This window comes from Cryptotermes secundus, unplaced genomic scaffold, assembly GCF_002891405.2.
Source record: "Cryptotermes secundus unplaced genomic scaffold, Csec_1.0 scaffold743, whole genome shotgun sequence".
Lineage (NCBI taxonomy): Eukaryota > Metazoa > Arthropoda > Insecta > Blattodea > Kalotermitidae > Cryptotermes > Cryptotermes secundus.
The window spans coordinates 236,065-250,562 of NW_019745093.1; the positions used below are offsets into that span (position 1 = coordinate 236,065).

The following is a 14,498-nucleotide window of genomic DNA, read 5'->3' on the forward strand; positions in this document are numbered from 1 at the left end:
GAGACGTAATGTGTTTCCTGTGAGGTACGGAATGAATTGCTATATACAAATATAAATCACTCCGTCCAATGTGACCTGTAAGTTTTTTACTACATGAAAACTTAACACCCTTACATGTTTCGGTCTCTGTGGACCATCTTCGGAGGGCAAACATCACTACAAATAGGAAACCACCATCGCATAAGTTGTTTAGACGTAAAGTACGTACACTTATATGCTACAATGCATAGTACACAAAATACAACATTTCACAAACAGCAGTTTCCTGGGAATGTAAAGTTTTTAAAAAATTATATAAAATTTCTTGATGCTAATTACAATTTTTTTTTTTATTGTCAGTAATTAAAATTCGTAAACCATTCAGGCTCGTGTTCGTCCTCCCATCGTCCCTCTTGTATGGGGCAGATATTGTGCCACCTGGCTATCTTGATGTGGAGGTTCTTTATATCGTCCAGGGTTTGCTCGTGGCAAACCCTAACAGCATTAACCGGTTGGGCTTTGTAGCGGAGACGTAATACGTTTCCTGTGAGGTACGAACTTGATATTTATATATTAATTAGAAGATATTCATTCTTTTAAGGGTCAATATAGCAACGTTCTTCACATTTTTATGGTCCGGTAAGTGCAAGAAAAATCGCGGAAAGTTTGTAAGCAAGTTGGTAAAATTTACTCTCAACCATATGGAGAGGCTGTGACATTTATCAGACAAAGCCCGTTGGGGGGGGGGGTTCTGGCATGATTGTGGAGGGCTCCAGTCCAACTCTGTGAAGAAGAGTGACCTAGTTGGCAAGATCGGCAATTGGCAGCCCTGCAGACCCCACCCCACGGCCAGCTCTTCATTGATTGCTTCCAGGATGTGGATAGGGAATCAGCTGACATTTCGCCATCATACAGTCATGGTTCCCTAAAATTCTTCTTTTTCTCTTTCTCATGAACACTGATCATTTCACAAAAAATCCTACATTTTATTCAGAACTACGCATTTTCTTATATTTATGAAACAGATCTTGTGAAAATGTTAATGTATTGTGAATGACAGCAAAAAAGGTCGAAATTTGATTCGTAAGTTCTAGTTCAGTTCACAATCATTTTGTCATCTCGCCTGATATTTAAATACAAAGGTTAAAAATATACAAAACTTTAATTCTGTCTGTAGTTTTGTATGGGTGTAAGCCTTGATCTCACAGAGTTAGTGTGTGTTAGGCAGGGGTTGAGGGGAATTCGTGAACAGAGGCCGACAGACTAACAGGAAGACAGAGAAATTCCACAGTGAGCTTTATTACCTGTACACCTCACTGAATATATTAGAACTTTGAAGTCAAGAATAAGCAGGGCATATGGAATGCATGGAAGAGAGGAAGAATACATACAGCATTCTGAGAGGATAATTTAAATGAAGGAGACCACTGGGAAGACCTAGACGTAGATGAGAGAGTAATATTAGTAGATCTTAGGAAAATATGATTTGGGGGGAGGAGTATGGACCCGATGCATCTGGCTTAGGATAGGGACTACTGGCGGCCTGTTGTGAACACGATGATGAACTATCGGGTTCCGTATATGCTAGGAGTTTCTTGAGTGGCTGAGCAACTGGTGGCTTCTGCAAAGGGGCTCCACTCAATTGAGTTCGTTAAGGAAGATTAAGGCACTATGATTGAAGTCGCCAATACTGGAAGACTCATCCGAGTGGGTTAGGCCTCCTGTTTCATATTGGGAGATGCCAGTTCCTCTTCTCTCGACTGAAGCACAGTAAACCCTTGCCAGTCTGGATCGAAATATGAAAAATGAAAGAATTCTGTTCTCACTTGAGAGAATACTTTTAAGAGACAGATGGGATTTAGGAGCAAAAGGACTTTCACACTGAGTTGAGGGCAGCTGGAGAGACTGATAGCACGCAGGAAAATATCCAAGATTGGCTTCAGCTAAATGAATCAGACCTTGGATTTCAGCTTCCAATAGAGAAACAATAATGCCACAGTGATATTTTTATGCAAATTTTCATCAGCACTACCTATATTATCAAATATTAAGTTTTTTTTTTTGCCATTTATGGCTATCATTTTCCCCACAAATTAATCAGGATTAGCGAGGGTTTACTGTGACAACGTGCTGTCTGCTAGACTACCATACTACACAGTGTAGCACTGCAGAATGTAGTAATCTTCATACTGACGACATGAGAATATCGGATCTAAGAAGAATGTTCTTGTTTTCAGAATGTGGTGGACAATAACGGGCAACTTCGGTAACATTCTTCCCATTGACTGGTCCAAGTCATATGCGAGGAAACTGCACATGCCAGCACTTAACCTCAACGAAAATAAGGTATTCATAATGTTATATGTACCTTACTACCCCACACACTGTCCACTGTTGTATACAGGTTCAATATAACTCCAGTTCATTTGTTGGGCTCCATGTGTCAACTCACAGGCCATACATATTGCGACATGTGGTCCCACTGCCAGACTGCCACAGTTCCTGGCTACAGATCCAGAGGTCCCGTGTTCGATACCCAGCGATACTAGATTTTCTGAGAAGTAGTGGGTCTGGAATGGTGTTGACTCAGCCTCGTGAGGATAATTGAGGAGTTATTTCAAGGAAATAGCGGCTCCGGTATAGAAAACCGAGATTAACGGCCGTGCGAATCTTTTTTTATTGTGGGGAAAAATTGTTGTAAATACAAAAAAAGGCCTTGGCAATGCCCATCCGGCCTTCTGTAGCACATTCTTATAAACATTTTACTCTATCATAGCAGTCATGTATGTACTCTGGGTTAAGCGACATGGTCATAGGTCTAGAGTCGGGTGGGTGGCCATGCAGTTTGATTCCACCTTCCTATTGCCTGTTGCACCAATAGGATGATGCACACTTGCGAGGAAGGGGGGGGGGGAAGTTCATAATTTACTGGTGTAGGATCACAAACTTTTGAGTGGGAGAAAATCTTTGAAAGGTATGAAACTTTTGTTGTGTCAGTTTATATACGGTATAACCTTTGTGCTCTTTAAAATGTGAGGAATATTTTGAGTAGCTGAGGAATCTTCTTGAGAAGGGCTCTGCTTCATGAAGGTAGTCACAAATTATTATTGTGGTTGTCTTAATGTGCTCATAAATTGTTATGATCCTTATACACTATATGATGATTTATGCTATTCCACATGCCTGATATGCTTTGTACAGGAAAAGCTGTCACCAGATGATGATCTGCTAGATCTGAGCTCTGAGGATGAAGCTGTCGCTAGCGATTTGGATATGCATTCGCTTATCCTGTCTGGTCTTCACCAGGACGCAGAGCCCGTAAAAACAGCAGAGGAAGTCATCAGGGAGATTGATGATATGATGCAGGTACTTTCTGGACAGCCTGTTGCAACCAATATGTCTCTGGGCATGTGACAAATACGTGCTCATATTACAATACAATTAGTACTATGTATTATTTAATGTGTTTGTTATGGTAAATCAGAATAAACTGTAAATTATAAATAATAATTGGTAATTAAACTATATTGCCAATCACAGTGGCCAGTCGGTCTAAGGCATGAACTGTCTTTGCTCACTCGAACACTGGGATTATAGGTTCAAATACTACTCAAAGCATAAAGGTTTGTCTACGTTTATTCTGTGCTTTTGTTGTCCTGTATAGGTAGCAGCCTTGGGACAGGCTGATCTCCCACCCAAGGAGACCTACTGACTGTCTAAAATTAAGAAACTGAAGTTAAATTAAAGTCCATGATATGTAAGCAATGTCCGCCTTTTAGTGCACTCAATTTTACTTGCTACTTCACAACATGTTTCGGCACTACAGTGCCATCATCAGGTGCTCTATTTACGTCAGTCTATTTCATTGCCTGCCATTACGTCATTGTAAAATTTAAAGTATTTAAAAATGTGAAGTAGCAAGTAAAATTGAGTGCACTAAAAGACGGACACTGCATACATATCATGGACGAAGATCAGTGCAACAGGACGCTAAAATACAACATTATAAATTAAAGTGTTTCACAGATGCCTTATGCTCCATGTGGGAGCAACAGGAATAAATATAGATATAGAATTACTAAAAACAGTGATAAATGTGATGAATCACATGACAAAATCACTTTTACCAATAATTACCCGTTAGTAGTTAGTGTTCATTATTACCAGTAAAATTTTTGGTAATTCTATATAATTCTTCATAATTACCATCATTTAGTTTTAGCATAATATAATTAACCCCTTGCAGACTTTTTGAGCCCTCATGCTGTCTGTTGCAGGAGACACCATCAATAGAATGTTCACCTGATTCTGATGGCTCTCTGCTTGACTCAACAGACACATTGGAAATGAAGGGCAAAGAAGTTCTGCAGTCACCTTTGTATGAAGAGAGTGAGTAACTGAGACCTGAGGCTCTCATGGCAGTGAACATGAAGATCAATGTCTTGTGGGATGTGACACCATCATTTCAGAGGAACCTTTGGCCTCCATGTTTTACCCTGAATATGGCAGAGCTGGTTCCTCCGAAAACAGTTTTATCTTTGTATGACACTACACAGTGTCACATCCCAGAAGGCAGTGATCTTCATGGTGAGTATTTGCATTAGTATGCTGCTTGCTAGTGCAGAATTCAAATATGAAAGTTACATTTTATCCTATTGCTATATATATTTATTTTTTATAGTAGATTAAGGGCCATCAGTGCTTCGGTATTGAAAGGATTGAATTGACTTTATTTTCTTCTCCTTCACTTATTTAGCAGCAGAAGCTTTTAATGTCTGCAGTCAATCTCTTCATTTTTTCATTTGCCTTCCCAGTCCTCATCTTCCAGAGGGCATATATTTGAAACCGATTATTTTAATTTTGTTATATTCCATCCTACATGTACATAACATTTTTCTATCTGTTCTTCCATTATTTCTTTTAAATATTTGAAATAATTAATTAACATAATAAATACATTAAACTCCTAGTTACTGGGTATCCAGGCATCTGTAATTCTCATCAATACAGAAAAAATTTCAAAGAAACTGCAGTTTTTATAAAGTTATTAAATAAGAAATTTGTGGTGCATGAATGTTCACCCTCCATGTTGTAGTTTTTCTAACTGCCACTAGCAGCACTGCCTGCTGTCCTCCCTCACATAGGTGCCATTACAGTGGAGACTAGTCAAATTTGTGGTCGCATTATGGTATATATATCAAAATCTCTTATCTGTCAGTCTGCTGTGTCACATAGGAAGACCCCCATGCAAGAACTAAAGCAAAAACCTGTTGTTTTGACCTTGTATCAGGTTTCTGTAAGAATTCTTCTATTGCAGCTGGCAAATTCAAGTAACCTGGTCACACCATTCCCCATTCATGCTAGGTAATAGGGAGTTTACTGTAAATTGTTGCATGCATGAAGATTTTGGATTATTATTCTCTTACATGGGGATTTCTAGTATAATTAAAGCCATTCACATCCTTCTGTGTTACAATCCTTTGCATTGCAATAGGGATTATGTTATATGTAATTACACTACAGTTGTTAATATCACTTTAATGTCTATCCTGTTTGAAACTTTGCAGAAAAATACACAATCTCTGGGTAACCTACTGGAAGAATCACCCATTCTATGTGTAGGAAATGTTTGCTTTTTTTTTTCTTTAATGTCATACAGCTGAAACTTTAAAGGATTAGGTTTGTTTGGGTTGGGTTTGGTTGGGTTAGGTTAGTTTAGGTTAAGTTAGCATTCATATTAATAAGTTAAAGTTTACTTATGTGATTAAAAAGGGAAAAATTTGGAATGAGGATTCATATCATATCCACAGAATCTTATTCAGTTCTTGCACATCACTTCTAAGAGCCAGAGTTGGCCATGCCATAGCTCAAGCGGTTAGTCGCTGGCTTCTCACTGCCGTGGCCCAGGTTCGATCCTAGGTCTGGTCAAGTGGGATTTGTGGTGGACAAAGTGGCGCTGGGGCAGGTTTTCTCCGAGTACTTCGGTTTCCCCTGCCAATCTTCACTCCACCAATTGCTCCACAATCACCCTCGCCTATCATCCGGGGCTGGTACAATAGGCCAGAAGTGGCCGCAGTACAAGGGACTTAGTCCCACCCCACTAGCAATAAGAGAAAAAAGAGCCACAGTTGCTGTACATATTGACAAGAGTTGAGAATAAATTTAATAATGTCTTTGGGAGTTCTCTAGTTTGCCCACGGTGGAAACAGGAGACATAATGGTTACATTTTTATGTATCTAATACTGTGCTTTCATATTAAATATCAGATAGTAAACCTGCTTTGCGCTTAGCAAGTTTCAAATCTGAGAGTCAGACTGGAAACTGGCTCTCCTGACTATGGTGCAATGTTCTTTCAACAAATACTGTATCGAGGTAAACAGATAGTAAACCTGCTTTGCGCTTAGCAAGTTTGAAATCTGAGAGTCAGACTGGAAACTGGCTCTCCTGACTATGGTGCAATGTTCTTTCAACAAATACTGTATCGAGGTAAAACCTCATATGATCCTTCATCTTGGTATGGAGGTATAGCTCCAGTCTTAACCTTTGGCACTAGATGTAGGAGAGGATTTAGCATCCTGCCCTGGTTGCTGTATCCCTGGGGAAGATCTCCCAGTGTCCACAGGAGTGAAAAACAGTGAAAACTTCAGCTGGTCTGATCCATAGCCTAGTCACTATACTCACTGAACTATCAGGCATATACTGTATCAGGATAATACTTTAAAATATGCTGTTGTCATTTGTTCTCAAATCCTATAAAACTCAGTTCACAGTCATCGTCTTAAGCCATATAACTATTGCATGTGGCGCAATATGATTAAATAAATAAACCTTCTTCTCTGAGGATGAAGGCTGTAAGTTCTTGCTAAACTTTGTTACCTGTTAATCAAACAACATGGCACCACATGCCAGAAGAATGTGACTGTAATATTTTCTCTATCCCTGGATTTGTTTCAGAATTAAAGACCCTAAGCCTGTCGCAACTGAACGAACTTTACCTGGAACTTGAAGTGTTGATCCGAGAGTTTTCGGAGACACTTATTGCAGAACTTGCATTACGAGATGAACTGGAATATGAGAAGGAGTTGAAGAACACTTTCATCTCTCTACTTTTGGCTGTTCAGAATAAGCGGCGACAGTATCACGTTGAACGCAAGCGAACAAGTCGCAGCAATACTACTACTCGTGCACCCAATGGTCTTGATCCTAAGGTAAGAAAAGAAACAATCTGATTTCAGAACCAGAGTCTCTGCTGGTACTGGTAGTCCTCTGCTTCTGCTGGAAACCAACTTTAAGCTGATCCCATCCTGCAGTTGTAATCCTACTCCTAACCTCAGTCACTGGTCACCTAGGAACTTTGTCCTCTCCTAGGATTGGTGACCAATCTTCGTACTCTTTGCCTTTTCATCCTTCTCTTCACTTTTAGCTCTTGTAAATCATTCTCTGCATCTTCCAGCCATCTCAGTTTAGTTGTTCCCATTTTTCTTTTACCTTCTGGCTTCCTTTCAGTAATTCTCATAGCCATCCTTGTTTGATTCTGATCACATGCATCAGCCATATTAATATTGTCACGTGTTTATGGCCATGTACTCTTGTGTGACATCACATTGCACACGGTACATAGCGATGGTCCATCCATGGACATAGAAAACGCTGTTCCCGTACTGATGACCAAGTGTGTGTTGTGGGCGTTGTCTAGCAACAGACCTATATGCTGCAATACCTTCTGGCAAGCTGCCTGCTTTCTGCTTCTTGCAGCTTACATGGCATACTCTTTCCCTGAAGCTGGAGATAGTATATTCCTCTGAAATGTCGGTAAACTTCTAAAAAAATTACATACACTCTGTCACATCCCATAAGAGCACTCTTTGTAGTCACTACTCTGTGTTAACCTCAGATCCAATATTGTGACCTCATGGACAGTTAAGATGACACAACTGACTGTGGCCAGTGTTTTTATACTACAATTGCAGAGTTGATTTTTAGTGTAATTTCATAGCCTATATTACTGTGCCTGCAGAAAACTGTGTTCTTCCCAGCATTAGAATGGTGTTTGCTTTCAGATGAATGGTCACACATGTCCACAACTGCTTCTGTTTACCCACAGTTTTAATCACTGACCATTTGTTACAGAATTCTGTATGCAGATTACCAAATGACTCATGCACATGTAATTTGTAATGAAATTCAGGTGTCAAATTACATGATAAATTTTATTTCATTTTTTAGTAGAATTGTAAATATCAAAAGATTCGCAATAATCTCTACCTTATGCTTACACTTCAAGTACCTGACAACAGTAATACCTTATCACTTGGGGAGTGGCCCACCAGATAACCAGGCTCTTCAAGTTCTCATCAAAAGTAAGTATTCTCGCTCTTTTGGCTTCATGAACGAGAAAAATGAAGTTCAGTTTAAGAAAATAAAAACCATGAGTAGCATAAAACTAGTAAATTTTTCGTGGCTCACAGTTATTAATATTCTTACCTTCAGAACTTAATTAAGTGTTAAAGTAACCATCTCTGTGTTCTAGTGGTCAGAGTTTGTGGCTGTAGATCCATAGGTCCAGGTTCGATTCCCGGCGCTGCAAGATTTTCTGAGAAGTAGTGGGTCTGGAACAGGGTTCACTCAGCCTCGTGAGGATAATTGAGGAGCTACTTAAATGGAAATGTACCAGCTCTGGTCTAGAAAACCAAAATTACTGGCCGTTGAGATTTGTTGCACCGACCACATGACACCCTCTATCCGCTAAAATTGGCATAACTTCAGTGACAAGCAGCAGTCACTCAGACAGTATAGTTCGCTTGCGGACTAAAACGTTTGATTTTAATTCTCCATGTTTTTTGAAGTATTACCATACCAGATGGCTATGAAGCTGGCCAAACCCCAGAGTCAGTCTGGATATTGCAGTGAAATGAAAATTCACTGCCTCTGCCAGGAACCCAACTCTGATAACATAGTGAATAATCCGTTAAGTGCACTAACTGAGCTATTCTGGCCCACTGTAAATAATATTATATTGGGGAGAGGTTGGCTAGTGTGGTTAAAATTCTGATTTTTAGTCTGGCTTGAATTTCAGTTGGGACAGTTAACAGTTTTGACTGACATATTCTGTGGTTTTTGTTATTTTCTCCAGACAGATACTAGGATAGAATCTCATGAAAATAGATCATTGCCACATCCTTTCCAATTCATTATTCCCTCATCATGCTATGACTGGACACTGTAGTTGTTAAATGAACCCTAAAAAATAAATAAATAACAGGATTGCTATGCTGAAGGTTTCTGAAGGTGTAATTGTCTGACATTTTCTTAACTTTATTTATAATCTGATGTTCTAAATTCATTAACCTAATGTTTTGGGAGAAGATTCAAATCCTGAATTGCTGTATGCCTGATTTTAGAATATGATTTGATGGATGCAGCCCAAGAAACAAGTAACACAAAATGTAATACAGGGTGGTGCAAAAAGGTGGGAACTTTTGAATGTGATGTTGGCAGCAGTGTGAGGGGAGAAGAAATGTGGGGAGGGTGGTAAGTTGTAGAGTAGCACTGGAGGTTTAGTAGCCATGGAACAGTTGAACGTTCAAGAACGCGTAGTAGCCGTGCGGGCTTATTATCGACACGGCGACAGTTTGGTTGAGGCCTTACAGGAGTTTAGGCGGCATTTCAACCTTGCCCCTCGTGCCCACGCTCCATCTAAACATGCAATTCGAACGTGGGTTCAAAATTTCGAAGAGACTGGTTCAGTGGGAAAGAGAAAGTCTTCTGGTCGTCCAGGAAGTGCTTGGACTCCGGACAATGTCGAAGCCATGCAAGCCTCCGTCTTGAGGAAGTCCACATCGCTCAGTACGGAAAGTCGCAGCGGCAGTGACTGTAAGTCGTCGGTCTGTCCAGAGAATACTCCATGAACTCAAGTTTCATCCCTATAAACTGCAACTGGTGCAAGAACTGAAACCTAATGACCATTTGTTGCGCCGACAGTTTTGTGAAGCAATAATGAACAAAACTGACGAGAATCCTGATTTCATTGAAAATCTGTGGATGTCAGACGAAGCTCATTTTCATTTAAATGGGTATGTGAACAAGCAGAACTGTCGGTACTGGGCACAAGAAAATCCTGCTGTTCTTCATCAACGACCTCTACACAGCCCCAAGGTCACTGTATGGTGTGCAGTTTCGGCTCGAAGGGTGATAGGACCATATTTTTTTGAAGACATCGCAAGAAACACGGTGACAGTAACTTCTGAGCGTTATGTAACCATGCTTGAGACGTTTCTTGCTGCAAGAATTCACAGTGTACCGAACATTGATATCGAAAACACTTGGTTTCAACAGGACGGGGCGACTGCACACACCGCACGAGTGTCAATGGCAGCGGTCAGGCGTCTGTTCCCCAGACTTATCAGTGTGTGATTTTTATTTATGGGGTTACTTGAAGAGCGTGGTCTACAATACACGCCCCACAACCCTAGCCGAACTTAGAAGACGAATAACAGAAGAGATCGCAGCAATACAACCCGACACTTTGCTCCGAGCCATGCGCAATTTTCAGGATCGACTTGCAGAGTGTATTCGGCAAGATGGACATCATCTTCGCGATGTTATTTTCAAACTGTGAGTTATTTTTAAATTTCCAATGTAGAAATGCACACTGAGTACCTTGATTAAATTTAAAAAAAAAATTGTATTTTTTTTCTCTATTTTCAAAAGTTCCCACCTTTTTGCGCCACCATGTATTTAAAAACAAACTCCATGGCCTGTAGTGCGCAAGTGAACTATACCAACACTGCCGCTTGTCAGCGAAGTTAGTGCCAATTTTAATGGATAGAGGGTGTCGCGTGGTCAGTGCGATGAATCCCCACTGCCGGGTTTTTTTTGTGCTAGTGGGGTGGGATGAAGCACTGTGGCCACTTCTGGCCTATTGCACCAGCCCCAGATGATAGGTGAGGGTGATTGTAAAGCAATTGGTGGAATGAAGATTGGCAGCGGAAACGAAAGTACTCAGAGGAAAGCTGCCCCAGCGCTACTTTGTCCACCACAAATCCCACTTGACCAGACCCGGGATCGAACCCGGTCCTCCATGGTGGGAAGCCAGCAACTAACCGCTTGAGCTATGGCGCGGCCCACCCCACTGCCGCTAATTTCGTTTTTCTAGACTGGAGCCGCTATTTCATTGAAATAGGTCCTCACTTACCTTCACAAGGCTGAGTAAACCCGTTCCAGACCCACTACTTCTCAGAAAGTTTGGTAGTGCCAGGAATTGAACCCAAACCCCTGGATCTGTAGCCAAGAACTTTGACCACTAGTTAGTTAGTTATTTGAGAGGGTGGGTTTCCCCATGCACTGAGACCAGTATTGGTCCGTTGTGCTTCCCTCTATGATATTCTACCAGTCTCTATACCCTACCGATATTGGTGCGTACCATCAGTCCCGACCGAGCCAGCGAGTTCGGCCTCTACTGGCTTGGCGGTATCTATAGTGCTTCCCCCATCTATCAGAGGCGTTAGAGACTACTGTTGGGCGGGAAATGTCCTTGAATTTAGCTCAGTGACCTCCTTTGGAGATACGAGGTTCTTTTACGTGCTGTAAAGCTACGACACGGGACCCACGGCTTAAAGTCCCTCCCGGAGGACTTGTTCTCTGAATTTTTCCGCCCTTAAAAATTCCACGACCTCCACCGGGTTTGAACCCGCGTACCACGAGTCATGAGGTGGGAACGTTACCTCTAGACTATGGAAGCCGATTACTTTGACCACTAGACCACAGAGGTGGTCAAAATGTAATGTTTATATTACTGAAAATTACTCTTACTAATATGTGAATTTCAAATTCATGTGACATTTCATTGACCTCTTGTTCTTCCTGTTGATACTTTGCAGTACTGAAAGCCATCAATGAAGACAGCCCCACCGTTCCTACGCTTCTTACAGATTACATTCTGAAAGGTGAGTGTGTAGGTGGAGAGATTCTGTATGTCTACATCAGTAACAGATCTGGAGAAGTCTTGTCAGATAAAATTACAAAGACCAGGTATTTGCAACCCTCCTTCCACCCTTGGATTTTTGGAAGGATCAAAATTAAAAAGAAAATGATGTGTGCAGAAATATTTATATGAAAAATACATATTACTTAAAAGAAATGTGTTTATTAACCTGAATGTATTAGGGCAATGAACAAAGTTAGTATTGAACTGTAGGCAAATTTTGCAGCTTCTGTACCATGGAACACTTGCTGCTCCTGGCAACACCCAGAATTGATTGACGAATGTTGTATGTTTCAGTTCTGTGTCCAACGTAAGACAGAAGCAGATGCAAAGAAACAGATCAGTCAACACACTATTCTGCCTACGAGCACCATTTAATGTAACAGATCTTGTGCTTTGAGACTTCTTATTATGTACGACAGTTACATGTAATTGTAAACCACATATGTGATAGTTTTAGAGTATGCTCCACACCTATCAATGGTACATATTAACCCATCATAAGCATAGGTCAAGTTAACAACAAAGAGGGGGAGAGAATATCATATAGGGCTTGGCAGTCAAGCGACATGATGTGGGAGTAAGGCTCGAAAATGTACTCGAATCTGTGCCGAATATTGCTCGAATCTTTGTGAATTCTGGTACCACTTTTCATCTGTTGGAAATCAGTCATAGTAAAATGAAAGTTGATATCAAAGAGGCAGCAGTCTATATTTATAATGTTTTTGCTTTTTAAACATTAGAAAGAAGCACACTGCTTATTTACTTCATGACATGCGCTGTGTACTTTTTTCTTGGATATGTCCAAATAATTGTGTAATTTATGATTTGAGGTTCTCCCGACAGCGAATATCCAGATTGGAGCCTTGTGGAATGTGATGCCATGTAGTTTTGTAGATAGACACTGCTATGTACCATTCTACACTGTGTCGCATCACAGAGGACTGTAGTCAACTGTGTATCATATAAAATAGAAATTAATCAAGACCTTTGTTATCCTTGAGAATGACAACCGTGACTGACCTATCATGTCCAAAACTTAGCAGTATTTATATCAGATATTTCCTTCAGGTCATATTCATGAACCTGCTAGCGCTGAAATGAATAAAATGTGGATCTATACAGCTACTCCCCCATACACCTTCATGGTGTAGTTAAGCAGAGGGACAACTTTACTTACTTTTACACTTTCAGTGAACAGATAAGTCTCTGTTTTTATGTCCCTTTCCTAGGTACATGAACAGCTGTGGGATTTGCATACAAAAAATTATTTTGCATCTGTTGCAGAAGCAAAAATTTGTTGTGCACAGCTCCCAGTGCAGATCATGTGTTAGGAAGGAAGTACATAAATACACAATAGTGGAAGGTTGTTCCTTTCCCTTTTAGATCAGATCTGAGGTTCTCACAGGTGTGACACAATGATGACGAGCATCTGGGGTGTGGCACTTTATTGTCAGGTAGATCATTACCAGCATTTTGAGGAATCTGCTGCTATTTCTGTCTTCAAAATAAAAGAAATGAAGATTGGGACAGCAAGTTTCTGCCAAATGTTGGCGGTGAACAGTCAGACTACACTGTGCCAGTTCCCAAAAGACTGTCCTTCATAGATTCCATTTGGTTATTTCTGATCTTGTTCATTATTCAGTCAGGCATAATGACTTTCCCAGTGACATTAAAGACAGAAGTTTTTAGCAAACGTAACAAACTTGTTAGGAATTTTGTAAATTTAAATTTTATGTTTATTTTGGCCTATTTTGGTGTTCACTTAACAAACTGTTTGCAGACCTAGCATAAGTATGCATACCATTTGCTTTATGGGACATACCGCTATCATTGGTTTACTGTTATCTTCATTTCTCACCATCCATTCATTCATTCCCTGTATCACTAACTTGTTTTGCATATGTGGCTTACTTTTCCATCTTGAAGATGGAGGCTGCATCTTCTTCAAAACATCAGTACCTGTCTACCCAGCTACACAGTGTCATTTCTCAGATGACAGTAACCTTCTTAGATGAACCACAGTTTAATTTGAAATCAATTTCATCTTAAATACTTTATTTTTAGGAAGGCAGTTAAGCACATTGTTTTGTTCATACTTAGGATTATACGTCACCTCTTTTGTTACAGAATCACTGTATCTCTGAGATTCTACAGCACCGTGCACTGCATGTACTGCAGACGAGTTGCGTAACTGGGCACAGAACAGCCTGACTGCCATGAAACTTCCATTCTCCATATGCAGGCAGCTGTCACTCCAGAACCGCTGAAAGTCCACGGAAGTTTCATGGCAGTCAGGCTGTTCTGTGCCCAGTTACGCAACTCGTCTGCAGTACATGCAGTGCACGGTGCTGTAGAATCTCAGAGATACAGTGATTCTGTAACAAAAGAGNCAATAGTACCACTTGATATTTGGACTAGGGAAAGAAGTCAAGTAGATGGTGGGGTTTTTGTCAGTCAAGAACTTCCACCTCTGCCTACCGAATTATTTCTCTCCAGCCCCCTGTGGACAATATTAGCCATTTTCAGGCGCTT

At 40.5% G+C, this 14,498-nt stretch overlaps 1 protein-coding gene across 3 annotated transcripts in view; it reads left to right on the forward strand.

Annotated features, from left to right (window-relative positions):
• Window positions 1–14,062, forward strand: part of LOC111874951 (fasciculation and elongation protein zeta-2) — a 132,014-nt gene extending 117,952 nt beyond the window's left edge. For all 3 annotated transcript variants that reach the window (XM_023870841.1, XM_023870840.2, XM_023870842.2), the window contains 7 exons: window positions 2,217–2,325; window positions 3,181–3,345; window positions 4,257–4,368; window positions 6,935–7,188; window positions 8,265–8,340; window positions 11,860–11,925; window positions 12,261–14,062. In XM_023870841.1, coding sequence (XP_023726609.1) covers window positions 2,217–2,325; window positions 3,181–3,345; window positions 4,257–4,368; window positions 6,935–7,188; window positions 8,265–8,340; window positions 11,860–11,925; window positions 12,261–12,277 — 799 coding nt within the window. In that variant the 3' untranslated portion in view covers window positions 12,278–14,062. The remainder of the gene's footprint in view (window positions 1–2,216; window positions 2,326–3,180; window positions 3,346–4,256; window positions 4,369–6,934; window positions 7,189–8,264; window positions 8,341–11,859; window positions 11,926–12,260) is intronic.
• The last annotated feature ends 436 nt before the right edge of the window (window positions 14,063–14,498 follow it).